Here is a 27,139-nt window from a genome sequence, read left to right as displayed (position 1 = left end):
CTCCTTTCGGGAGGTATGTTGTTTGCAAACTGCTGTTAACTCTGGTACATTTACCAAGTTTGGATTAACTGCGACCCCACTGCGGAGTGTGTTGGATTAACCCACCTAAGCAGTCTGATTTTCATTCTTGGTTTTGCTGGGCTGGGCCAGTTTAAAAGACCACCACCCACCTTCCAGAATTAAACAGAAGGAATTTGTCTACCATGATTGGGTAGATTTTGTGTGAGTCTCTCTCCCCCAACCCCCCCATCTTATTGCACTAGGACTGTGGCAGCAGCCTGAAAACAACAGGCAATCATCAGGGGTGATGAAATCACGTCCCCCACCCCTCCTACCCTCCCCTCCCCCCTCAGGGCTGCAGCAAGCAGGAATGTGAATTTCCAACCCCCTTTTTTGAATTACAAATTGGAGCCTCTCCAAGCTGCTCCTTTTGTTCCTCTTTCTATTTAGTATTATTCTCCAGTGTGGCTGATCAAAGGAAGCCAGGGAGCAAGTGCTCCCAGTCAGATGGATGGAAGGTCCATGGCCATTGAAAGACTGCTCCTGCCTCTCTGGGTACCAGCTGCTCTTTCATGTGCAAAAAAAAGTCCATGGGGTGGGGGTGGGGTTCAAAACCAGCTATAGATTTAATAAGATCAATACTTGGAGGAACATGAGCATTTAAGAAACTTTGTAAGAAATCCTCTAAGGGCTTCTCCTTCTTGTAGGCTAGGCTGAATCTTTCTTTTAATTAAATGTAATACTTTGCAGATTTGTTTAGGAGGCTTTCTCAGGTAAATACTAACCAGGTAGAGGAGCCAGAAATATTTACATAATGAGAAAATGACACACCATTGTAACCCGTAATCCAAATTCACTTCAGCTTTCTTGTTTGTGGTGTAAGGCAACAAATGCAGAGTTATAAGTACCCAGAGGGTAGGAGCTATGGCAGAAGGGGACATTCAGTTCTAGAGTAATGCTCTAACAGGTATCTTTTTTGAAAAAAAGAAAAAGAAAAATTCATCCAGCTGAAAAGGCTTCTCAAAACAAAAAAATCTTTGATTTGTTTCCAGAAAGTAGAAATAGTGAGTGCTATTCAAAATATTCACCCCCACCTTTCCTTATATAGTTCATGACAGCTTATGCATGTAGTGAAACAGCAGTATATAAAAAAATAAAAGCCAACAATAAAACAGTATGAAGCAACTACAGTAAGAAATGCCATAAAACATCATAATAAGCCAGGGTGAAAAACCAGAAAGACTGGGTATAAATATAGGCACAATGAGGCACTATAATCACTCTCATATATGCATATAACAATCTCTGCTATAGAGTTCTTTGCAAATTCACAAACTATTTCATATTGCTGTTAAGCAACACTCCAGCACGCCATTCACTAACTGCAGTCAAATATACTATCCATTCTTTCATATAAACCCACGCAAGAGAGGCTCCACTCTACCTCTCACTTACTTTAGAGACATTATTATACAAACATACGGTATATACCTGCATGCTACTGTGCTTGGAAAACTGCTGCACTTCTCCGCTAAATTTCTTTGCAGAAATGGGATATTTTGCTATTGTTGTTGTTGTTTAGTCATTTAGTCGTGTCCGACTCTTCGTGACCCGATGGACCAGAGCATGCCAGGCACTTCTGTCTTCCACTGCCTCCCGCAGTTTGGTCAAACTTATGCTGGTAGCTTTGAGAACACTGTCCAACCATTTCGTCCTCCGTCATCCCCGTCTCCTTTTGCCCTCAATCTTTCCCAACATCTATAGCCATCTTGAGGGCTGTCATATGGAAGAGGGAACAAGTTTGTTTTCTCCTGCTTTGGAGGACAGGACTCAAACCAATAGATTCAAGTTACAAGAGAGGAGATTCCAACTAAACATCAGGAAAAACTTTCTGACAGTTAAGAGTTGTCTGACAGTGGAACAGTCTCCCTCAAGAGGTTGTGGACTCTCCTTCCTTGGAGATTTTGAAGCAAAGGCTGGATGGCCATTTGTCATGGATGCTTTAGTTGAGGTTCCTGCATAGCAGGGAGTTGGACTAGATGACTCTTGGGACACCTTCCAACTCTAAAATTCTATGATTCCACTATTTCTGTTCTGTTTTTTTCAATCTAGGAAACTATTTAAGAAACTGTATTTTTTCTGCTCATCAGCAGCACGATTAGGCACGAACAGGCTGCATCTTACACTGATTTACCTGGGAGGAAATCCTACTGAATTAAGTTGGACTTAGCAACTGCAACTTTGGTATTTCCTCTTACTTTAATCTTAAGACCATGACTAAATGCAGACTTTGTGGGTACAACATCAATCAGGGGTACCCTTTCCCCTCTCACTGCACGAGTTTAACAGCTTGTCTAATAGAGAGTTATTGGAGAGCTAGCTATATTGTGACATACTGGTTGGTCCTGATAAACATAATTGTCTGACTCAAAGGTTTCCCATCCTTATCAACCAACAGGGATTTCTTTGCCTTTTGTATGAAAGGGAAAGCACAAATGATGGAGAAATGGTGTCTCTACTGCCACCAGCTGGTAAGACGAAAGCATGCCTCTCAAACTTACTTCTAGGGGAAAATTCTGGCCCTTTTGCAGCCTCTTGCCTAAAAAGACATGGGGTTGTCTCCAAGGATGTTCTGCTCAGGTAGGTAGCCGTATTGGTCTGACGCAGTCGATAAAAATTGTCCAGTAGCACCTTACGAGATCAACTAAGTTTGTTCTGGGTATAAGCTTTTGTGTACATGCACACTTCTTCAGATACTCGAGTAGATGTAATTGGATTAACGGACCAATTTCCCCCTGGGTAGCTCAAAAAGGTCCCTCCTACTGTTGATCTGATAATTTCTTTCAGGTTATTGAAAAGGCTACATTAAAGGAAAGAAAATCCTTGATGATTTTTTTAAGTGCACTGGAGTGGAAGGAGTGTTTTGTTGGTGATGTCAGATATTGATAGGTCAACACAACCCAAAGATACATAAAAAAGGAATGGAAGTTTGGAGATGGTAGGAAATTTTCCCAGCAAGGAAATTGCTGTTTGAAGCTTGTAAAATGCTGTTTCTTCACCTCTGATATGAATGGAAGATCCCTGGACATTCCACCTTCTCCAGATAATTGCTTAGTGTTTGGTCAACTAATTGCTCAACTCCTATTTACCTTTGTGTTTTCTCTCCAAAGAGGAACCCTGTGCAATCTCATATAGGTAACCTGAACAGTTAAGAGGGTAGGATTGAAATTCCAGATTGACAAGGAGCTGGCCAGGAAATACTCATCTATGTTAGATGAGTTCAAGTCTTTAGGACCAGATTAATTGCATCCTAGGGTGCTAAAAGCTTGGTGACATGCCCTCTCAATTTCTATCTTTCATCTGATATGGGACTCCTTTTTGCTATGCAAATTCCACAGATATTATTAAATATTACAATTTGAATGAATTAAATATCCAGAAAATTACGGATAACTGAGGTAAATGGAAGATACAGGCAAAGTTATTATGATGACATGGAAGTACTGCACAAATGTATTTGAAGGCATACAGCTAATAAGCCAGTACTAACACAAAACAAAAAGTTAGGTTCTATTAACCTGCATTTCATATCTGCAAACTATGGCCGCTTACACATCTGTGTAAAACAGTCCACTTCATATGCGAGCAGACACAAGCAATGTTGTTAAAGGAATCCAAGAAATACAGAAGTCATAAAATACAAATGAGAAAAGCATCATTTTTTCAATGCTTGCTTTATTCATCGAGTGCCACCATATCGGGTAAAATCCTATGACTAAGCAAAGACTGTCTTTACAGTAAAACGCCACATGCCTATACTTATTTTCCCTTTTGATCTTTGCTTTATCCCAGTGTTGCTTCTGCTCAGCAGAGATTTTCAGCAAATAAACATGATATAGCAGTTTGTTCCCTCTGCTTGGATTTGCAACTAGGGGTTTGAATAGAAACTGTTTCCGTGGATAATTAACATAATGTAAGACATACAGACTTCTGGGTCAGCACCTCTAGTGCTTTCCACATTCAATGTGAAAACAAACACCAGTGGATCCTCAGAGCCAGCATGGGAAGGAACATCTTCCCAGGCTACAGAGGGTGGAAGCCGAGATGGAAAAAAGTAACTTGCCCATGGTGACAGGAGGGATGAGACAAAGCAGGAATTCATATCCAGGACCCCCTGCAGCTTTATGCACTAAACTGTGCAATCTCAGAAAAAGTAACACATAGATCCCTTTTAGGGACTGTTCACATCCATGTTCTGCATCTTTCCTTCCAGTGCACAGTCCCCACCAGCCGATTTCTTTTTGCTTCCCTCATGCTGTTTCTTCTGCTTCTTGGAAAGTTCCTGATCAATAGGAGCAGGTTTTACAAATTTTATCATTTCTTTCAGGCCTAAAAGGAGGAAGAAGGCAGAGCAAGATAACAGAGTGAACACACCAGGGCCAAACTTCTACAAAGGAAGTATCAACAAGAATCCTCCTTCTGTTCTCACACATCACACCAATCTTACACACCAAGTCACCTTGATTAATTTACTCCATGTCCTTAGACAAAGTAAAGTAGACAGTGTTAGGGACAGCACATCTGGGCTTACCCACCCTTTTCCAGCCAAGGACCAGAGAGACCCACCTGCATCCTCTTACATATTGCTCCTTTTGAAATGTTATGGGTCAGTAAAAATAGCAACTGTAATGAATTCTCTGTTTAGTGTCAAGAGAAGAAACAATGCAAGTCATATGCAATATAACCCTTTACTCTAGACAGGAGAAAATTGTCACAGTTGTTTTATGAGTTGAGAAGAATTGTTAGGCTCAGACAACAAGGACGATTAGACGGTATAAAATACACAATTATGGATGGCTATGGGGAGGGGGAGGGCAACAAGCATTTTCCTTTTATTACCTGGCGGCATGAAGTCCCTTAATTTCTCTGGTACAATGATTCCTTCCTCTGTCTGGTAATTCTCAAGGATGGCACATATAGCACGTGTTGTAGCACACATCGTGGCATTGAGCATATGCACAAACTCCACCTTTGAGGGCAGAACATTTCATGTTCTTAGTATTCTCCAGCAAGTAAAAGGAGCAGCAAGAAAACACATTTTTGAAGAGGATAAATACTATCTCCAAAATAACCATTCCAATAAACCTAATCTGTCATTCTGTTACTCAGTCATCTGAAAAGGCAGAGCCTTCAGTCTAATAAAGAGTTGTTCCAATTTAGGAACACTACAACAAACATTTCCAGTTTAACCAACAGACTTCATTTTCTAAACATTTTAGAAGTAGCAAGGTAGATTACACTGTTAGTTGAACTAGATAACATCCTCCTTTTTTGTGATAATTGTCAGAATGAAAATAACTGAGCTTTGCCTTTAAATGTGTTTGTACGAATGTTGGTTTGTTTACTAATGTCCAATATCTGAACACCAAGTAACTATTAGGGGTTGTTTGACTTCACTGGATACAACCTCTGTCTTTCAAATTAAAAAAAGAAAATAAAAAAGAAAAGGAAAGCCCAGTGATTATTCATTCTTCAGGTTTCCATTTCTACACTTTTCATAATTTTAAGGGATTACATTTTTTACTTTTTTCAAGAAAGCAATCCTAGGGCTCCTTGGTAGCAGTCAGTAATTCTCAACTGGCAAGTGGATCATTCTCAAACTGGTCACTTCCATGGCAGCATCACAGAAGAAGCAGTGAGACAAAATGACAGGCAGAAAATCTGTATCTTTATGGGAAATTATGGAAATTAACAGGGCCTTTCCAATTTTTGTTAGATCTCCAGAATCAACATCACTGCCAACTTGTCTCCCTAGCAAGGACTGAAAGTTGCAACCTATTGGGACAATCAACTCAGATGGCGAATAGAAAAAACATATCAGACTAAAGCAAAAAGGCAGATGTTTTCCTGAAGGCTACAGTGGGTAAATAGCAGCTCCTTCTTAAGAACCCAAATAATTATTTAACTAGAACACCAGTATACTGTAAATGATGCACTGGGAGAATTGTATATGTAAAATATAGAAAGCAGCCTACTTTGTCCATCATCTTCTTGGTTTGTCCATAACGGATCCGCAGCCGACGTGCCTGGTAGTCAGTGCAGTTCGAGCAAGAAACAAGTTCACGGAAAGCTCCTGAACCTGGGAACCATGCTTCCAAGTCCAACTTCTTACTGGCAGCATGATTCAAGGAACCTGTAACAATGTGAGATGGCATTTAGGTACTGATTCAGTGTTCTAATAATGGGAACTGAAAGATGTGCCTTTCTCATCCCTCTCATAGTTTTGGAGATACAGAATGAAACCAAGAGTAACAAGGAGATCTATGGTCATTTTCCTCAATTAGAATGTGTGCTAGTCTGGACAATAAACATGAGTACATGGCTGCATGCTGAGATACTACAGGTCTTACAGTTAGAGCAAATAAATCCTGATACAAACGACCAGAGATTACTGGCTGTCAGGTGCAATTGTGTGCACACTTTCTAGGGTACAGGCCACACTGAACACTGAAAGATTTAACTTTGAGAAACCAAACATAGATTAGGCTGCAAATTATTTGGGGGGTATATACATACCTGAGACAATATTCACAATATGGTAAGGGATGCCCAGAGATTGATAGAACTCTTCAGCAGTTGCAATCATCTCATCAAACATCTCCCAAGACTTGTTATCATGAGGTGATGCGTAGACAAATTGCTCAATCTGGAAAGGGTCAAAAGCAGAAACTTCAGAGCAGGAAACAAAAAACAAAAGAAAGTAGCAATCCTTCATTGACACGAAGAAGAATTTGAATCCCAGAATATAATAATTATACTGTTCTGTGTCTTCTGTGACTTAACATCAACCCCTAAAATCAGTTCCTTTGGGAACAATGCTGGATTCCCAAGCTTTTGACAACATGAAAAGTCGGGGGGGGGGAGGGAAACCCTGCAAATTTTACTAAAGATACCCTTACCAAGAACAAAACAATGAAATACAACTGAACACAATCATAAAATGGAGGTGAATGTAACTCAACAGCCTAATGCAACCAAAACACAACTTTCAGTTACCAAACATAGACCAGCTTCTAAGTACTATTGAGACAGAGAAAAATAGCTATCGGCCTCCTACTGAATATAAACAACACTTTCAGTTACCATAAACTGTTACCGAGGAACACCAATTTCATTTCAATTGCCCAATACATTTCAACAATGCAAACTTCTTCAAAGGCACATTGCTGAAAAACACACACTATCTGGGGATTGACTCAAGCAAAGTCATTGTGTGAGTGGAACAACTTCTGTTCAGGCAACTTAACTTTCCCTCTTTCTCCTTCCCCACCCTCAAATCTGATCTGGAGGGGAGTGGGGGGTTGGGGGAGGAAGAGAAGAAGGGGAAGCTCTGTTGTGTGAACAGAAATTGTCTCGTTTGTGAAATGAGTAATACAACCCTGGATTAATAACTTTTGCAACTGCAATACCTTTTCAAATTGGTGCACACGGAAAATGCCTCTGGTATCCCGGCCATGTGAACCAACTTCCTGGCGGAAGCAGGTAGACAGCCCAGCGTATTTGATGGGCAGGTCCTCTGGCTTCAGCCATTCATCCCTGTGCAATGCTGCAATTGGCTGTTCAGATGTAGCAATCAGGTATTTCTCATCAATAGTGTTATCATCGCTCTTCTCACTGCCTTTGCCAAGTACCTGAGGAGAAAAAGTTAGTCCGTTAGACCAGTGCAGCAAGATGTCATGTACATAGACAAAGTTTCAGTGAACCATTCCAATGAAAGCCCTTGTGAGCTAAATTACTGGTTCACTGAATCATATAATTTCTTCTATGAATTGTTTTTCTAAGTTGTTGCTTAGCTACAACTTAGCTACATTAACTACCTTTCATATGAAAACATCACTAACCATTCTGACCCCCAGTGACAAACAGTTAAGTACTTGTGGATCAGAAAATGGGGAAGACATGGCACAATGCCTGTGATGATTAGAAACAATGTTAACAAAACCTTTAACCTATCAACCCAACATTCCTTTTCATTATCATAAATTATTAGCACTGACTGTGGCTGATGGTAGAAATGCTTCCTAAAGAAGTGTGCAGCAATTTGAAATGAAGGACAAATATTGAAATACAGTCAATTATCTGACTGAAAGTTTACCAGCAGTATTTGAAAAATTCCACATGGCTCCAGGGACAATGTGATTACACATTAAAGGAAGCAACACAAAACTTTTCTAGAAGCTTCTATAGTTTGCTACTAAAATAGTAATTTTACCCTTCCCACCTTACCTTGTAGAGCTCTTCATCAAACTGGCTTAGCTGGGCCACTTCCTGCATCACCTCTTTTCTCATGAAGAAAGGGGTATAAACAGGGGTGTAACCTTTGCTAAGCAGTGTCTGCAGGGCATACTGGATGAGAGCTTGCTCTAGAAAAACCAGGGCACCCTATAAAACAACGAAGAAGAAAGTAGGTAAGTGAATATTCTCTCCCGAGAACCCACATTTTGAAACGGCACTGGTAGGAATGTTGTATTCTGACAGTCTTCAACAGCTTAGATATTAAACAAACCACTTTGTGAAGGTGGTGTTTTGGCTCTGAAAAGCAAGGTACAATTTTCAAAATAAATAAGTTTTCTTCTGGGATCCCAATTCTCCCAGTCCTATAAATAGCAATGATTAAGAAGTTGAGTTCTCACCTTTAGAAAGTATCCTCTGCTTCCAGCAACAATGGCTCCCTTTTCTCCCTCATAGCCATCCACCATGACAACCAAGTCCACATGAGAATACTTCTTCCTCACTGTGCAGTCTCCCCATAGCCTCTCCACCTTGTTATCTGCATCCTACCCATATGATAAAAAGGGAGAGAGTTTTGTTCTAGGTCTTTGAACATCCCAATAGAAACAATATCAATCCAAGCCAATTATCTCATCCATGATTTAATTGTATGTGTTCACATGCACAATCCTGGTTAGTATTTGCTTGCACAGTAGCACTTACAATTGCCAGAAGCTTCCTGCACTGAATTTGCTCTCTACTTGTGACATGCTGCCATCTGTATCCTATAGGCTGAATGAAGAGAAGGTGGTGTGTGGGTTTGCTCTGCCCTGGAGAAGGGGCTGAGATGCAGAGGAAGCAAGGAATAGATCTGATGGTCTTTTAGTCTCCTGCAGGGCTGTCACAGAAGCACCCAGCAACTCTCTTAAGTGCTTTCAAAATTACTACTTGCCAACAACTGGAATGAGTATGACGTCTCCATAGCAACACTCTTAGGCAATTATTCCAATGCAAAATCCAACCAGCCCAGTATTGTATCAGACTCACTTAATAGTATTATTAAACAAAAAATTCTCTTGTTGGACAAATGGTTGGTTCCAAGCCACACATCATGGGTAGGATTCGCCTAAGGGGCCCTGTCAGTGAAAGCCCAGTGCAGGGACTTTCACTTGCACAACGGGCCTTCCTGTTGCATGAGACCTGCACCCCCCCAAAATTGTCTCAGGGGGTGGATGGGTGTCAGGAGAATTGCCAGAATAGCACACGGGGGAGGGGAGACTGTTCCACCTGGCAGGTTGATATGCTTGCACAGATGCGGCATGTGTAATACCATGATGTTGAATTCCAGCCTAAGTCTGTTTCCTATACATTTCTTAAACAAGATCAGGGTTTTGTGCTTATTTGGGATTTTTTCCCCTTTCATTTGTGACTTTCTTTTCTATGGGGAACACTGTTTTAGAATACAAATTGCATAAACTTCTCAACCTCCTCACCTAGGATGTACTGTCTCACACCCTCAGGACTTTATACCTTCAGCTTGCCGTCTCCCCACCCTACCAGCAGGACAGTTTAATAGTGATGCACAAGGCTGTGACAACCAAACCACACACTGTCTCTCATGCACATTTATATAAAAGTGTGGAATTTGCTCCTACCTCATCATTACTGATTGGCACAGAGGGATGAAGGAGATTTCCAATTTCTCTGAGGTTTTCAAACCGCTCTGCCTCCAGCTTCAAGCGCTCTTCATCACAGTTCAGTATTGCTTCATCAATTAGAAGACGAACTTTCTTTATTTGGCTTACTTGAAGACCCTGAAACACAAAAGTGGGCCTAATATAAGGAAAGAATAATACCTTGTGAAAATAGACACAGCCATTTTTTGGAAACTCTAATTCTATCAACTTCAGTTTCACATTTCAGCCGGTGGTCTAGCATCACCAGGAACCAATGTTGGCTCTATAGGACTCAGGGTAAAAGGCAATACGTGGGTTTACTACCAGCAGAAGCTCAGATAAGATCTTTGGCTCACACATGGAAAGCCTCATCAAGGACTAGCTTTGCATTATGCATTACAGACATAAATCTTAGGGTGGCACAAATTGGGGGCCAAAGGACAAGCAATGGTTGGTTGATGATGTTTCTGATCCAAAACTCATGTCAGCACAGTATCCCGTACAAAAATGCTTTGTGCTACTGCTCAGTTTTTATTTTCATAACAGAAGATTGGGCTCTGCATTAAAATACCATACAGTGGAGGGCTTCTGTTCAGGACCACAGCAAGCCAGCCATGTCTTTTTCCAAGATACTCCATGCCACTGTCACCCTGCTAACTGTCAGCATTTTGTGCCCACTGAACAAGCTTGGTCCTCACTGGGATGCTCTGCGGTTCCTTCCCATACATCCCGTCCTGCCCTGCCCTCACTTTTTGAGACATCTGGAAACCTTGGTGTTTTCCAAAGCCTGCTGATGCTTCTCTTTTGTGCATGGACAATGCTGTTTTGGCTGTGTAAGTACCTACACTCAGAAAGCATGTTTGCTATTAGTATATATAGGATCTTTCTCACTTCAGAGTGTGCTTGCTAACAAAAGGTGCCAATTGGCATACGAAGCCCTCTACCTATCTTCTTCACCATTTTTCTGTTTTTATGGCAAAATGAGTAATGCAACAAGAAGCATGGCAAATAGTTTACTTATTAAAATCCTCTACCAACACATTTTATTCCTATTGTCAGGGTGGCTTACTAGTGAAACGCAAAATAAAGCAATAATTAAAATAAGGTAACCAACAAATATCAGCAGAAAAACAACAATCCAAAACAATGACCCTATAAAAAAACCAGAGGTATAAAATACTATGGCTTGTCGCTGAAAGGAATAAAATGAGGAAGCAAGTTCTAGGGCAGAGGTCCGCTATCACAGTATAGTAGAGCTGAACATACAATAGATGGTAAATTAACTGCTCTCGGATATACAGCTTTTATAGTATCTGTAGTAGCAGCTGCAAGGCTGCAGTGTGAGGGAGAAATTCTGTGACTTGTGGAGTTATCGAAATGGCAGAAGATGTATGCCCAGCAGCTGGTGCCTGGACAAACGATTGTGCAAGGCAGGAGGCTTAGCTTCTTATTCTTTTTTTACTACAGCTGCACAGACAGTACAAGCTGTGCTTCCTACTGAATATCTGCATTGGCTTATTCTACACCCATAGAAGCAGCTGCTGCTGGGACAATAGCAAGTATGAAATCTTTGTGATAATCTACTGCTTGATAGTAAACACACACCCATTTTTTTAAAAAAATGTTACACTTATATCTAGCTTTTCTCTGAGGACCTCCAGGTGGTGTACATGTTTCTCCTTCACCATTTTATATTCAAAACAACCCTATGAAGTAGGTTATACTGTGAGATACTGTGAGATAGTAGTGGCCCAAAGTCACCCCACTATAAATTGTTTCAGTAACATAAGAGGACTTATTGTTTTAGCTCAAGTGCTTTTCACATGACAGTTGAATATAATCCAAAATCTTCCCAATGTAATTTTAGAGTTAATCTGAGGCACCAAAAAAAAAAAAAACAATTTTTGGGTTTCTCTGGACCACCAGCATAACAACTGTACTGAATACAGGTTAACAGTTCAACAAAATGTGTCTGGCTATATATGGAAGCAGAAGTATAGTATACACAACGGATTCAGTCTTCAGTCAGTCAGAAACAAAGTTAAGGAAAATGTTCCAGAGGATTTATGTTCCAGAAATCCTCATTTTTTATTATAAACTTATTTATTACAATGTAATTATCATCTATACAAACATTCTGATACATAATAAAACCTGAATGGGCCAAATCCTAGACAACATAAGGAAGACACAATACTTCTCTTTAAACTATAACTGCCCTGAATAAACAATTTGTTATTCATCAATATAGTTATTAATACAAACTTTTCTAGGCCAATTAATAAAACCAAAATTCTTTATCTTTTTTCCTACAGATTCAAAGCTCCTGGTGTATGTGCATACACTCATACAGGGAACCTATATACTTTCCATCCTGGGGCAAACAGGAGCTTTGGGGAGGAGAGCAAGAATTTAGTTAGGAAATGGTGCAGAGGGAAATGGTTAAACAATTTCCTTTAGCATTGTTTCCACACTCAAATTCCTTCCAGACTCCTTTGATAAAAAAATGCATCAGGAGACCCGACTGCAGATCTCCTGACATCTTATCAAGTTTGGTCCTTACTCTAACATAGGCTCCTACATTTTCACTCACTATGCTAGGGTATCAGAATGCAATCAACATGTTTTCTTGTTCACACACGCTCCTCACCCAATCTGAAGCTGCACAAGTGAAATGTGTGAGGGGGAAAGCAAACACCAGAGTATATTTCACAAATACAATACACTGCAAACCAGTGAATGGTCAAATAAGAAACTAGTTGAAAATAACTTACTGCTAAGATGTCTGCTGTAAGTTCATCGAGATTTTGTGCATTTTCTGGTATGTGGTCATCATTTCCTACTGGCTCTTTTTTCTATATATGTAGAAAAAAAAAGCAATCAATCGGTAAATAAAAAGCGATAGAACAAAAATATTCTACAAATGCAGCTTGTAGGACAACCTGCCTAGATCACTGGTTTCCATTTCCTCGTAAAGATTATAAAATATCCATCATACATATCATTGCCATGTTCTCTCTCAGCAATTCCTGGAGTGCTCTAATGTGGGTGAGGAGAACAGAATGACCCCTTCAAAGTTCCACTTGGTCATGACTAAACTAAGGGCTCTGTGCAAGGAAGCCCCTCTTCATATACACTGGTGCCCCGCAAGACGAACGCCTCGCAAGACGAAAAACCCGCTAGACGAAAGGGTTTTCCCTTTTGGAGGCACTTCGCAAAACGAATTTCCCTATGGGGTTGCTTCACAAGATGAAAAAAATCTTGCGTCCTCCGGCGAGTTTTTTTTTTGCTTTTTTCGCCCTTTTCCTAAGCCGCTAAGCCGCTTATCAGCTGTTCCGCTGATAAGCCGCTTAACAGCTGATCGCTGGAAGCCGCTTGACAGCTCTAGCACTAATCCGCTAAGCTGTCAATGGGCTTGCTTCGCAAGACGAAAAAACCGCTAGACGAAGAGAATTGCGGAACGAATTCTTTTCGTCTAGCAAGGCACCACTGTACACAATTCCATTTTTGCCACCATCAGAGTGCTCTGAAACAGGTGGAATATTACAATCTGCTCTTCATGGCAGTGCAAAGGACTTTGTGCTGAGGCAGCCTCTGATGCCATCATTTCCATTTTAAAGCCCTGCAAGCTTGAGGAGTAAAACTGGAGAGAGGATGGGGGTGGGGGAGGAAATAAAGAGTTCCAATGGATGTTATTGGTCTCTGTGTGTGGCGTATGCGTGTCCTGCATGCCTGTGCAGGGATGATGGTATACATTTCCATTTTAGCCACACCCACTTTTACTTTGGCCATGCTGACCTTGCAGGCATGGTCAAAAGGTAATGCAGCCTTTGGGCAGAAGAGGGTAGCCACCCCTGCAGTAAACAAACAAATCTGGTATCACCCTTTATTTTTTCAACACAGTATCAATTGGATATAAAACTGGAAAAGTACTCTTTCAGAAGTGTTAAATTAATAATTTGGAGATACTAAATCCACATCATAAGTAAAAGAGAAGGCCTGTCTCCTGATCCTGCCAACACATGTGGACCCTCACTATTATTACATGCCCATTTGTGGAACTTTCTCTCATTAGAGGCATTGTTATCCCACTCTTTACTTAAAATGCAATTCTTTTCTCAGGGATTTAGCTGCAAGGATTAAAGTCTTAGTATCTGTATTTTACAACTGCTACTGAGGGCCCAGAGGTTTGTTATTTTATTGTATTTATATATGTGTTGTACGCTCCCCTCAGATTCTGTGTATGAAAGGCAGTTTGAAAATCCAGTCAATAAATAAAACTCGCTTTCCCCTCACCCAGTTCTAAGCGATTCTATCTCATTCCTTGGTGGGAAGGAATCAGACTGTGATCCTAAGATGATAGTGGGCTCAATTCAGCTTGACAGCTTCTTTGTGTTTTAGTGTTCTGTAATATTAAAATTAATAGTATAGTTGAGCATGCTGCCTCATCATCATCCTCTCAGACATACCACTTTTCTTCTGGACAGCTCCCAATCTGTCAAGTCATCTATTTCCCTAATGACATTTTTCATGCCACTGATTGAACTCTACATCTTTTCTAGCACAGTTAATCACAAAACATAATGGCATACATCATAGTGGCTTTGATAACCAATCAGAAGCTGTGATTCCAATAAATCGCACCTTCATTTTCTCGCCTATAGTTTTGCTGCAAAGGTTCTTCAGTTTGTTCAGATTGTCTGCACGGAATCTGCCTGGAAGGAAAACATTTGAAAAAATGCTAAGAGGTGTCTACATTTAAAGGATAAGTTTCTACACAAAATCATAAGTCTATTGAACTATCTGGCGGCGGCGGCTGCTACTATGGGTATAGCACAGATTAAAATACATTCATTCTGTTAAACTGAAGATTTTATCTTATATTATGCATGATACTGCGCAAAAGTTACAATACCCAGATGACCTCTAAGAAAGGATAGTAGTTTGTAAAGTATTATGGGAAGTGATGGCATATAGGGTACTTTTACTCATTTAATGTCAGCAAGAAGATGCAATTCAGAGGCCTGCAAATACAGAACACTCCCACTACAAAAGGAAGCAGCTTCTGATTCTGAACACTCATGTTTTTTGCATGGTACAGTAAAATGAAGTTTAGAGTAAATTGAATATCTCATATTTATTTTAGTTGTTATTGTTGCTGGATATATATATTTCAAAATATTGCTCATCCTACTTCCAGAATTTCCATATACAGACAGCAGGCAATGCTGTACTTGATGGCAATGCTTTACTTGAAAACTGTTAAAGGTCTTGGCAAATCACTTAATGATTTTTCTGCTCATTACAGCAACTTAAACACACTCTGATAGATGCTGTATAACTTCTATAAGGTTGGCTTCTTTAATTTATTATATCTTGTATTTTATTGTACTACAATTTGAATTCTATATCATTTCATAGACTCTTCACCATACTGGAGATACTGAAACTGAAGTCTAGGAGAGATGATTTGGGGCATAGGATCATATAGTGAACCTCCATCTGACTCTAAATGAGTAGCAGTGGTCTCAGGCACCTGACGTGACAGGCCCATTCCATTTCCCCCCTCATTTTCTGGTTAGAGGTAATAAAACACATCTTTCACCGCAGGCAATATTACCAATGCTTTGTCACAATGTAAAGCACAATGTAAAAAGCATTTAACACAAGTTATCAAAATCGTTGGCAAGGAAACATGCACACAGAAAATGAAGCAGTGCTGCGGCTGATATGAGCTCTAGCGTGCCAGAGTCACTTTCTATGATGCTGGTTACAGCAGGATTGCATCAGACTAGGCAGCACCAATGCCTGAACAGCATCCTGCCAAATCGCAAGCCCGTCCATTTAAAGGGCAATGCAGCTGTGAAACACCAGAGAGGACAGCGAAGAGAAGAGGAAAACCCTAATTGGGAAATACAATTAAAACAACAACACCCTACACTTTTTTTTTGGGGGGGGGGGGTTGTCCAGAAGACAGATGGGAGTGCCCTGAAGCCCTCTGAAGGGATGACTTCCCCCGATGGCTCAAAAGAGCCACTCCAAACCTGCCCTTCGACCGGGGCCTAGAAATAAAGCAGCAGCAGCAAAGACGCTCCCCCCCCCAGTTGGCCGCAGGGTCATCTTTCCCCGTTGGACCTCATGGCGGGGGGGGGGGGAGTGAGAGAGAAAGAGAGGTCTCTGCGCCCATTCACACGACGGCGTGGAGGGAAGAGACGGCCGTGAGGAGCCCCTTTCTTCTCTCGGGCCTCACCCCTCATCCCACGCCGGACGCCACCGAGGCGAGGGGTTCAAACGCGGCTCCTCACAGAGGCAGCGTGAAAGAGGTTCAAGGAAGGAACGTGAGGATGGGGAGACACGTGTCGGGGTCGCAAAGGCCCCCTTAGGCTGCCTGCTGGGGCGTCGCTCTTTCTCTTCTGCCCCTTTCCTAACGACACCCCTACAGCCTTATCCGACACCTCACCCCCCCACACACACCCTTCGCCCCACGTACATCTCCGCCAGGCCCCGTCGGCGGCCACCAGCGCGTCCACCAGCGCCGGGTCCTTGAAGCGCTTCCGCTGCGTCTCCCGCACAAGCTCAGGGTCTCCGCCTTTGTCGGCGCGGAAGAGGTCCAGGTCGAGCACCATGGCGCCGGAGGGCAGCGACTGGAAGCCGAGAGGCGAGGGAGCGGCGCCGGCTCAGGACAGAGGAAGACGCTCGACAGCCCGCCCGGCGCAAAACGACAGGAGGAGAGCCCGGCGAGGCCACGCGTGCGCACTGCGAGCGCGGAGGGGCGTGGGAAAGGCGCTGCGCGTGCGCAGAAGATTCCGACGTAAAGGAGGAGGAGCCTCGCGCAGGGCGGGCGTTGGGTGTTTAGAGCGCCACTCGGAGGGCACGCGCTAAGCGTGGCGCTTGCTCAGGCGGAGCTGGGATGGTCCAGGCAGGAGCAGCCTTTCAGGCTTCCGTGCCGAGGGCGGGCTCGTCAGGGTTACAAAGCTAGACCAGCATACAGCGCAGAAGAGAAAGAGAGTAAAGGAGAGCTCGAGGGCGGGCTGGGTAACATTGTACTGTAGCAGCAATTGCTAACGCTGAAGATACATAGCTGTCAACTTTCCCCTTTTCTTGCGAGGAATCCTATTCGGAATAAGGGAATTTCCCTTTGCAAAAGGGAAACGTTGACAGCTATGTGAAGGTAAGAGCCCAGTGAGGACTTGGGAACCCCCAGATGGCTGGTTTGAGCACTGTGAGTCAACGAGCAAGTTAGGGACACAATTCCATTATTCAGTTGTAGTGGAGCAATAAAGACAAGTTTTACCCACTGTCTGGGGATAGGCAATTTGTAGTAAGATCACAAATGTTATGGTCTTGTGTTGTTGTTTTTAGTATACCTAAAATTATTTGCTTATTAGGGGCTGCCCCACATTTTCTTCAAAAAATTGCTTTGCACAGGTAACTACCATAGTTATCAATTTTTTTCAAAAGTAGGGGGTCCATAACTTGGCTTTTGAAAGATAAGGGGTCATCAGTAATTAGCTAATTCAGAACCACTGGTTTAGACCACAGCACCACCATGGCCCAGTCCCTATTGGTAAATACAGCTGTTACAAAGACACTCTTAGTCTCTGGTACTCAAGGGAAAACTCTCCTTCCTTTGAGGTTTTTAAGCAGATGTTGAGTGGCCATTTGTCAGGTATGATTCTGCATTGGAGGGGATTCGACCAGATAACCCTTAGGATCCCTTTCAATTCTGCAATTCTATGAAATAACAATAATCTGATCCTATGCTTTCCAACACATAGCTGGCCTGGATGGACAACAATTGTTTTAATACTTGCACTCCCTGTTTCAGGGAGAGCATTACTAGGTTTACTGCAATCTCATGGAGCTCAGTGATCCTGCCCTTCCTTCCAAATGGGCCCAAAGTCATCAGGTTGTCACCTCCCCATTTAGGACATGTCTCAAGATGCTACAAATGCCTTGCAACTGTTTTGAATTTGTACAACTTGCAGCTTTGGTTGTTGCTAAAGCAAGAAGTGCTACATGTGTTAAATTTTTTTAAAAGGTAAAATGGTAGCATGCACAACATCACAACAGCATTGAAAAAGCAGCCTTTTATGAAGCCTAATGGTTCAGGAAACATTAATAAAAAAGAACAGTTCTAGCATTTAAGCTAATTGCTCTTGACCCTTTTTTTTATCTAGAGGACCTGACTATTTTATTGGATGTGCACAATAAAACAATTCTTTTCCGTATCTCAAACCATTAGCTGTTACAAGGTCTTGTTTCCACTTGTATAAATAGAAGACCTACCTTTAAAGCTATTTCCAAGAATGATGTTGATTATAGCATATATAATAAACCAGTGGGTTAAATGTTAGTTGCCATATTTATACACCACTAGCAGAAGGGATGTAGCTCACTGGTGGAACATATGCTTGGCATATAAACGGGGAGAGATCTCAATCCCTGGTATCTTCAGTAGGGCTGCAGAAGACTTTCTTTGGGCAGTGCTTGAGCCCACTGCCAATCCATGTAGACAGTACTGAACTCAGTTGAACACTGGCCTGACTGGGTACAATACAGCTTTTCATGTTTCTAATAAAACCAAGTTGCAAGTTCAGAATGGGTTTCAATGAGAAGAGGCCTGTTGGTTGCTTTTGTGTGTTCTGCCAGAGTGCCCATTACCATGACCAAATTCATAATAGTATAAAAGGAGAATATTTCAAGACCCTTCAGCTTTAAGGTGCATACTAATACACAGCACACTTGTAAAAGCAATGGTTAAGCAAATTCATGCCCCATGCTTTTTTGTGTTTGTTTGTTTCACTTAAATGTTTCTTATTCTGTGAGACCAACAGAACTAACAATACAGAGAAAGGAGGCATTTAAGGACTGGCAGTATAGATGCTTTGGGTGTTATGGTGGGACCATAACACAGCGGCAGAGCATGTGGTTTATAAGAATAGTGTCCCAGCTTCAAACCACAGTACAGTATTTTCCATTAAACACAATCTCACATAGATGGGCCAGAAAAAAATTAAGATTCCACAACATGCTGCCAGTTAGCACAGCCAGAGATACTCAATAGTAGACCCATTTAAATCAATAGCAGACCCATTAAAATTGAGCTAGATGGTTAATTCATCTTGATGTAAAGCAGATCCTATTTAATTTTTATGCTGTTTAATTGTTATAAATGATGCAATAGTGAGAGTTCTGCACCTTTACTTCATCTCCCTTATATCACTCCAAGCAAGAGAGAGATCAGACGAGTTCAGAAGTGTTATTGTTTTTAACCCCAAAAATGTACATGCAATTCTTGCCTCTAGAAACTATTAAATTCTATTAAAATCATATATAAAAGGAACCCAGCCCATTTTGCATACAGAGCAAGTTAACCTGCAGTTTATCGTCACAAAGCTGAAAAAACACAGTTATATAAATATAATCCAATCAATTCTGTAACATACAGAGTTGCAAAAAATCATTGTCATCCATGTAAGAAAGGTATCATATTGTAGTCCCTGAATAGCACTTATAACCTAGTCCACACAAACAATGAAAGTCCTTGAAGATTGCTGCTAGGACAACAACATATCTGGTATGTCAATCAAAGCTTACAGATATCGGTTTAATCCATAAATAGTTTCAAGCATATACAAAATATAGCAAAGACAAAAAGCCAGAATAATAAATCACAACTTCATACAAAAACAGAAGCAGTGATTCTATGAAATCGTCAAAAGTACCCTTCTGATTTCACTTGATGCTCTGAATTAAATTTAAGAGCAAGTCCAGAGAATTAGAGAAGGGCCACTGCTGTAAACTCATATAAATGGCACAGGTCAGAAAGTCTGGATACTTCCTACCCTCAATAATAAGTATAGGAGTTAAACAAATAAAAACAAGCATTACTCTTGGATTAGCCCCCTTTGGGGAGCAAGTAATACAATCTGGGGTGAGAATGGCACTGAATCTTTTAAAGGTGTTGCTGCTAAAACTCCACATCCTCGCTGCACCTCCTGCTTACTGCTCAACCATGAATTTATTCAAAAGTTGGGCTACAAAATACCCACTGCCTGACCATAAGATTATCTTCTCACTCCCCGTTTCATCAGCCCCAGTGGTATGAAGTGGTTGAATGTGTTTGACTAGGTGATGTTGCAGGACAGAACCAAGGAAAAGTTGCAAATGTGTTATTCTGGATGTCCACCTACTCTCCATGTCCCACCTCCACTGTCAGATGCTGCATGTTGCTGGGAAACAACTGTTGTTGCTGTGCTTAGGTGCTGCTTGCAGGCTTCCTGGAAGCCTATGGTTTGGCCATGATGAGAACATGAAGCTGGAGGAGATGGGCCTTTGGCTTGACCCAGCAGGACTGCTCTTATGTTTGCATGCCCAACCAAGTGAATTGTTGCCTTTACCATTCCGACAAAACATCTAATTTTCCAAACCAAAGATTTTGTGGGGGGTTTTTTGCACCACTTACATTCTTAATAAAATGTTTCCTGATCTTTAAGGTCTACTTTTCACCCTATCTAGATTGTGGCTGGTGCAAGTGCCCCTCCCCCTTGTCTCTCTCTCCCCCCCCCCTTACACTATTGAACAAATGACAGACATACAAACATTAAGTCTATGTGTTAACAAAGCCGCAGAATCATCCCAAAGGATTTGTTGCTGCTTTTGTTTCTTCTCTTTAGCATAAACAGCAGAGGGTGAAAATAAGCTTTTTCAGCTTGATGTGAGATGCTTAGGTAAGCTGACCTCTGCAATAGACTCTGGACTTACACATCTCTTTATGGTATTCTTTCTGCCTAGTACTAGCTCTGTGCTTCTGGTTCTGTTTGCATAAGAACTTGTTTTGGAAACTGCCCCAAGTTTCTCTTAACCTTTCTTTCTAATTGTCGTAAGCAATGGGGAAGCTATCCATCAACACCTTCTTCACCACTGGCAATTTATCAACAGCTTATTATCCCCTATCCTGGATCTTGACAACAGGGTGCCACTTTCCACAGTAGTAGTTTAACTATTCCTGGCTGTCCCTGAATATATCTTTCTTGTGTAAACGATGGAACCAGAGCCCAGAGATTTTCAGATGTGTCAATATATTAAAAAGGGCCAGTTTCTCTTTCGTGTCTCTTTAGGTCAGTTTTCTCATCCTCTGATGAGCATCTCAGGCTTCCTTAGGCCATAGCTTTGGAGTACTTTCCAAGTAAAATAAATCCATTTTCCTTCTGATTGAAAACAGGTAGCAGTGTCATTTAGCACTAGGGGAAGCTAGCTGCTGGATTGGTTTCATAGTCACAGGATTCACTGGTGAAGAAATAAATCTACTCCTCTTCCAAGGAATAGCCTGAAATCTGACCGTAAAAAAGCTACATGGACATATATCAAAGTTTATGGTACGGTGACATTTCACTGTTGATGTAAGCAGCATTATGCTAAGGGGAAAAACATCCACAAGCCTCCGCAGGGTAACTCACCAAGTAAAATGCAGCCCATCCACCATATATGGCAGCTCCTCAATTACTCCATTTCCCATAACCTATAACACTGCCCACTGCCATCTTTAATTTCTTCTCTTGAAGGAAAAGCAACAGAATTACAAATCCCAATAAACTAAAGTCAACCTAAGCCAAGGTTAGCCCTCCTTACCTGCAGTTGTACAAATTCCTCCCAGCTGCTCTAAAGGTAAGTTGTTGTTGTTTAACACTTGTACAATATAGATAGAAAAGTAGAGTGTGTGGAAATTAAGAAAGTTACTGAAAGCAGAACCAAGAGTAATGTCATTGGAATTAAAACTGAATGACTGAAAGGAGGAGCTGGGTTTCTGTATTTTTCTTCATTGAAGTGCTTTATACTAAAGGCTATTTTAACCTGCCAAAACAAACAGAGAGATGAAATCAGTCAACACTGGCTTGGCAGTTGTCAGTAATGTTGACTGAATTTAGGAGCAGCCATTTGTAATGTATTCAGTGGCTGTGTTTGGATATAACACTGGCTATTAAAACCAAAACCTAATTATTTCTTCACTGTTTGGCAAATAAAAAATCTGCATGCCTAGGCCTGCACAAAATTACATGAGGAAGAATTGTAAAAAAAACAGCAACAGAGGGCTGTCCAGGGGTAGGAAGGGATATTTCTGGATAAAGATCAGGCAAGGAAATTGCATAAAATGATAAACATGTTACCTATTTCCCCAGTGAAAGTTGAGGAGCTGGATTTGCTTTAAGCTGAATTCTGTGATTCATGGTCGAGAGGTTTTTTTCTAAAAGCTTTTCCACTCATCCTTGGGCCTGACAGGGAAATGATTGACTGTAATTCTCCAGCCTCTATTTGCCATGGCATACTTGATAATCACAGCCACAGATCTAGCACCTGTAATTCACATAACTTGAAAAGAAGTACGGTAAGTATTAATTCTTTTGATGTTCATGCAGGATAATTGTGCTGGAAGATTCGCCTGATTCTTGATATTGTGTAAAGTATTATACTTTTGCTTCTCCAAAGGAAAGTTTTCTAATGGGGCACGGACAATAGGCACACATTTTCCTGGATGGTAATTCTGAAGTCACATAAAAAATAACACCTCCTGCCTCAATATCCTAGGATAAGGGTTTTCAAGTATTGGAGAAAGTTAGCACAGGGATAAATGATTCCCTTATTGTTTTAAAACTAAAGGTCTACAAACAAGATGCAAGACTGCACAGAATTTCTCCATAAGTCATTGCTATAAAAACAGATGAGGAAAATCCAGCTACTCTGGGCCATAATCTTTTCAATGTTTAAATCATACCCTTTCTAAATGATTGAAGTATACTCCTTCCAGCCTGGACCACATGCAGATTCTACTATGACAGAATTTAGGGAGCCTTTAATGGAACTGTCACTTGCAAAGTCATTGCAGACTGCTCTGGCATAAGAAACAGTCATCCTATAAAAGTGAGGCTGGTTGGCGGAGTGCAGAACTTTGCAATTTGAGCCCAAATTGTATCTCTTCTGAAGGGTTCTTAATGAGGCAGGCAAGCCTCACCACTCTTTGACAAAATACTGTTGCTGCTTTAGTACACAGAGAAAGTATTTCGAAAGTCAAGTTGGTGTTAAAATGAAACGAACATTTACAGAGCAGCTGTGTGCATATATACTTCCCCCAGGTAAGGATTGCAGCCTTAAGAGCCTGTCTCAATGGGCTGACTTAATTAATGGCAATGATATCTTGAGCTGTTTTACACATTTCTGGTGTCAGGGGAGAGAGGAAATGCAGCTATTGTCACCAGCATAGAACAACTTTTGTTGAAAGGTAAAACCCAAAAGCATTACAGAAGAGTGGGTAGGGAGCGCAGGAAAACATACAAATATATATCTACATATAATTTTAAAAGCACAGTTGTATTTGGCATGGTTTTGTTTCGGGAGGGAATGTTAAAATTTTCGGTTTTAAAAAAGTACAGTAAGAAGCTGAAGTTAAAAGTGTATCCAATAAGGCCACATGGCAAGTTCATCAAAGTGCAGGGATTAACCAAGGAGAACTCCCAAAGCATCCTGCAGGAAAGGCGTGGGAGGTGGGCAATCCATTCCTAAAGATCCATGTCAGTGGTGCCAGAGGAGGTCTTCAGTGGGACCGAGTCAAAGCCATCAGATGTTCTCTAAAGACAACATAAAACGAAGTGTGAGTGGGACTATATAAAATATCATTTGCATCTCTCAGAGCCCCCACCTTTCGTTTGAAGTAAGCCAGATTATGTCATACCCCAGCATTTAGTAACACGGAAAGAACAGAGAGTGCAATCCTGCACCCTATGCTCATGAAAGGGCAGTAGGGTGCAAGGGCAGCTCCCACAAAACTATGATAACCAGCTGCCTCCATGCATGGTCTTCTGACCCTGTCAGAATGACTATTGCAGGAGTGTTACGGGAAACACAGTGCTACCTAAGTGCTATATGGAACCACAGTTTAGTTCTACTTCCAGCTGACTGCAAAAAGCTACATCTCTGGAGTACTTAAGGACCTTAGCATGGAAGCAACCTGTGCTGGATAGCAGTGCATTCAGAAGAGAAAGTTGGTGGGGAGGTGAGGGTTGTCACTGAGCCTTGTGGGAGCCACTCAGCAACCAGCACCCAGAGAGGACTGAATTCAGAAGTTTCCACCCTGTGGATAGGGTGCTGGGCATGGTTCAAACTCCACTTCTGCAATAACCTCACCAGCAGCTTTGTGCAAAATAATTATTTTGGCCTCCATCTGCAAAATGTGGGTAACAGTGATCACAGCAGTTGCATCAGGCTGGTTGTGAGGATAAGGAACTATTATGTTGCAAATAGAAATATATGCTAACAGCTGAATATTCATAACCTCTTGATTAAAGACCCTAATTCAAGCAAGGCAAGCCCGTCCACATGTTTGCCAACATTTTAACGGAATGTATTTAGTGGGGTGGGGGCGGGAATAACTTTTGGGTCACAAGCAGAAAGGCCCACTTTGCTTGTAATTTGCAGGGGAGTGGAGAAAACCCACCCACATTCTGTGTACAGTGTTCAGTTCCCATAATTTATTCCAGACATGGCATTTGAACCCCACAGGCCCAGATTTCCATAGCTCTGCCTTGGTTCTCCCCAGCTCCATCAAGTCAGAGCAGCCCTGGCTCTGGCTCTCAGAAGACGAAACTGAGCAAAAGGCAGGCAGATATGTGACACAGAGCCAGTCATATATGATTCTGGACAGCACAATGAGCAGCAGGTACTTGTTCCAGAGACAAGCCAGGGCTCAAGGACCTTTCTGGGTAAGTTTAGCATCCTACACTTGCAGCCTGAATTAACACCCATTGTTGTGTCTTCCTTGCCTTCCTCCTCCAAAATAAAGATTGTGGCACCATCCCCCTTTGGGAAAGGAGAGGCTGCAGCTGTAGAAAGCTGACAGCGTGGCTTGGATTTCCCAAGAATACCATACCATGCTGGGTCCCAGTCAGATGTCACAAGGCCTTATTGTCATCCCATCCAATGCCATTTGGTTACTATACGCCCTCAGTCAGCTGGCTTGTTTTTAGACATAGGGGACACAAGACAATACCATCTACATTTGGTCTCTATCTACCTGGAAGACTCCTCCTCTTAGCTTATTGAGAACAGCCCTACACACAGACTCCTGCCATGCCTGACTGTACCTAAGAGAAGCCTACAGGAAAACAAATAGCCACATTAGGGGGGGAGGGATAAAATGAAAAATAAAAGCAGCGCACCATTAACCAGAACATCAGTCAGTAGAATAAGAAACACAGCAGCACATGAATATAGACTCTGAGGCTGGAGAAAGCTCACAGATCTAGGATGAGGACGTTACTGTAATCATGACTTTTGATTGGTCCCTAGCCTGTAGCATCCTGGAAGGTTAGCTGTGTTTGATGTATTTGTTTGGAGAGAAAATGTCCTTTTCCTTTTGCTACTCTGTCAAGATTTTTAACAGGATAGAGGAGGAGAATGAAGCTTTAATCACTCTTCTCCCTCCCCTCCCCCCAAATCCCTACTACAGCCTGGGTCTTGCACAGTCAGCAGCCCATGCTAGAAATCATTACTTCAAAAATAAGAGGATAGCGACTACTATAGAAAGGCACACACACACCTCAGGGATACTGTGCATATTAAGTGAATTGGGAAGCTGTCTATTCAGATGTGGCCCCACAAGTTCAACATGACATATTAGACATCTGTCAGGTTAGATAAACACTGGAGCCAAGCCCAAGGCCTCTGTTGCTTCATGCTGGCGCATTACATGTGCAGGCTGGGCCTCACAAAGCACCTTACCTTTGTGGTGAAAGCCCTTATTTTGCCAAAGAGAGAATTCTTGCTTGTGAATATCAGGTCATCCTCTGCATCTTCCCCCTCCATAATGGCACAACTGTCAGCAGCTGGCAGCTCACTGTCCTTGGCACTGGAATTCATCACCAGCTTGGAATATTTATACTCCAACCTTCAAAGATATAAGACAGACATAGAGAAAGCCAGATGGATGATGGATGAATAGAGTTTGAGTCCCAAAAATGGGACACTTACGGGGTGGGGGGTCACTTTAAAATCTGGAGATGCTAAGCCCTGCTTCAAGCCACGTGAAAGCTGACTGTTACAGGTAGAAAAAGAAATGTTTTGTACACCCCAACAAGCATGCGCAGTCATATACATTCACAATCCAAAGGATTTATTAGCTTAATCCTATGCATGCACTGCAAAGGTGGGATATTTTCCCTCCTGGAGAAAATTCAAAAGGAGCTTGAATTTCAGTTTCTCCAAAGAGGAAACAATTCTGTTTCCCTTCTTCTCAGAATATTCAGCTGCTGATCTTTGCCAGCGAGCATTTCAGAGCCCCATCTGCTGCTTGGAAGTGGAGACCTCTTTCCTGGGTGCAGATAAGCAAGCAGCGAAGGTTTCCATTTCAAGTGGTGGTGGGACTGGTATCCTCTCTGCCAGCAGATACTTTCATATGTAAGCATCCAAAGGGGACACTTATCATAGCATAAATCCACTGGCAGCAGGTGCATTCAAGCAACAGTAGACCTGATCCCCTATAGTTGTTGAGAAACTGATGGGTAAGAAACACTCTTCATTGAAGAGGTTTCATCACAACTACAGCTGGAATTGGATCACTGCTCAGCAAACTCCACTCAATATTTGCTGGTAATGCCACCAGCTTTTTCTAGTGCATATGCTGGGAAACTAATTCACAGGATCCATCAGAAAGTTTTGTAGCAATATGGTCAAGGGGTGACTCATAAAGGACTGTGGCTTGTGAAAAGTCATAGGCACTCCTAGCCAGTCAGCAGCCCTGTAACTACACAGTGCTAACCTGATGCCCTATGTCTCATATTGCCCACCAGTAAAGAGGTTTTTTTGGGGAGGGGGTTCTTCCCCTATATATCACTGCCTTATGAAGATGTCTCATTTCACAAGCTGCACCCCTTTCACAAGGTGCTACTGAACAGGGCTATGGATGCACTGTTTGTGTGTTAAAGTTGCATGCACTTAATGCTTCTGGAAAATAAAAAACTGGTTTGTTTTTGGTGGGTCTTTCTTGCTTTTTAGGCATGGAAGAATAGGCAGGGTTGAGAATGGGATGATAAGAAGGCAAACTGGGGAAGGCGAGAATGCCATCACTGACATGTAACAATGTATAAAAGTTAGACATATTATTGAAGAGCTTGCTATCTTTGAACACAGACTCACACCTA

At 41.8% G+C, this 27,139-nt stretch overlaps 2 protein-coding genes across 4 annotated transcripts in view; both read right to left on the bottom strand.

The window, feature by feature from the left end:
• Positions 1-3,837: 3,837 nt before the first annotated feature.
• Positions 3,838-16,735, bottom strand: SARS1 (seryl-tRNA synthetase 1). The gene is made up of 11 exons (XM_083745283.1): positions 16,438-16,735; positions 14,592-14,662; positions 12,722-12,802; positions 9,927-10,085; positions 8,694-8,837; positions 8,287-8,442; positions 7,470-7,691; positions 6,577-6,706; positions 6,036-6,193; positions 4,900-5,029; positions 3,838-4,389 (listed from the first exon to the last, which is right to left on the bottom strand). Exons 1-11 carry the CDS (start codon positions 16,571-16,573, stop codon positions 4,232-4,234), a joined length of 1,545 nt encoding a protein of 514 aa, XP_083601409.1. The 5' UTR covers positions 16,574-16,735; the 3' UTR covers positions 3,838-4,231.
• Positions 16,736-19,302: 2,567 nt separating this feature from the next.
• Positions 19,303-27,139, bottom strand: part of ELAPOR1 (endosome-lysosome associated apoptosis and autophagy regulator 1) — a 58,044-nt gene continuing 50,207 nt past the window's right edge. For 2 of the 3 annotated variants that reach the window (XM_083745173.1, XM_083745171.1), the window contains exons 21-23: positions 25,722-25,887; positions 25,015-25,095; positions 19,303-23,572 (exon numbers count right to left, since the gene is read on the bottom strand). In XM_083745173.1, coding sequence (XP_083601299.1) covers positions 23,504-23,572; positions 25,015-25,095; positions 25,722-25,887 — 316 coding nt within the window. In that variant the 3' untranslated portion in view covers positions 19,303-23,503. The remainder of the gene's footprint in view (positions 23,573-25,014; positions 25,096-25,721; positions 25,888-27,139) is intronic. The other variant, XM_083745172.1, reaches the window with a different exon arrangement.

The sequence above is a fragment of the Podarcis gaigeae genome, assembly GCF_964106915.1.
Source record: "Podarcis gaigeae genome assembly, chromosome: 6".
In the NCBI taxonomy this organism is placed as follows: Eukaryota; Metazoa; Chordata; class Lepidosauria; order Squamata; family Lacertidae; genus Podarcis; species Podarcis gaigeae.
The sequence above is the reverse complement of the archived record's forward strand: the minus strand, read 5'-3'. Positions and strand labels throughout refer to the sequence as shown.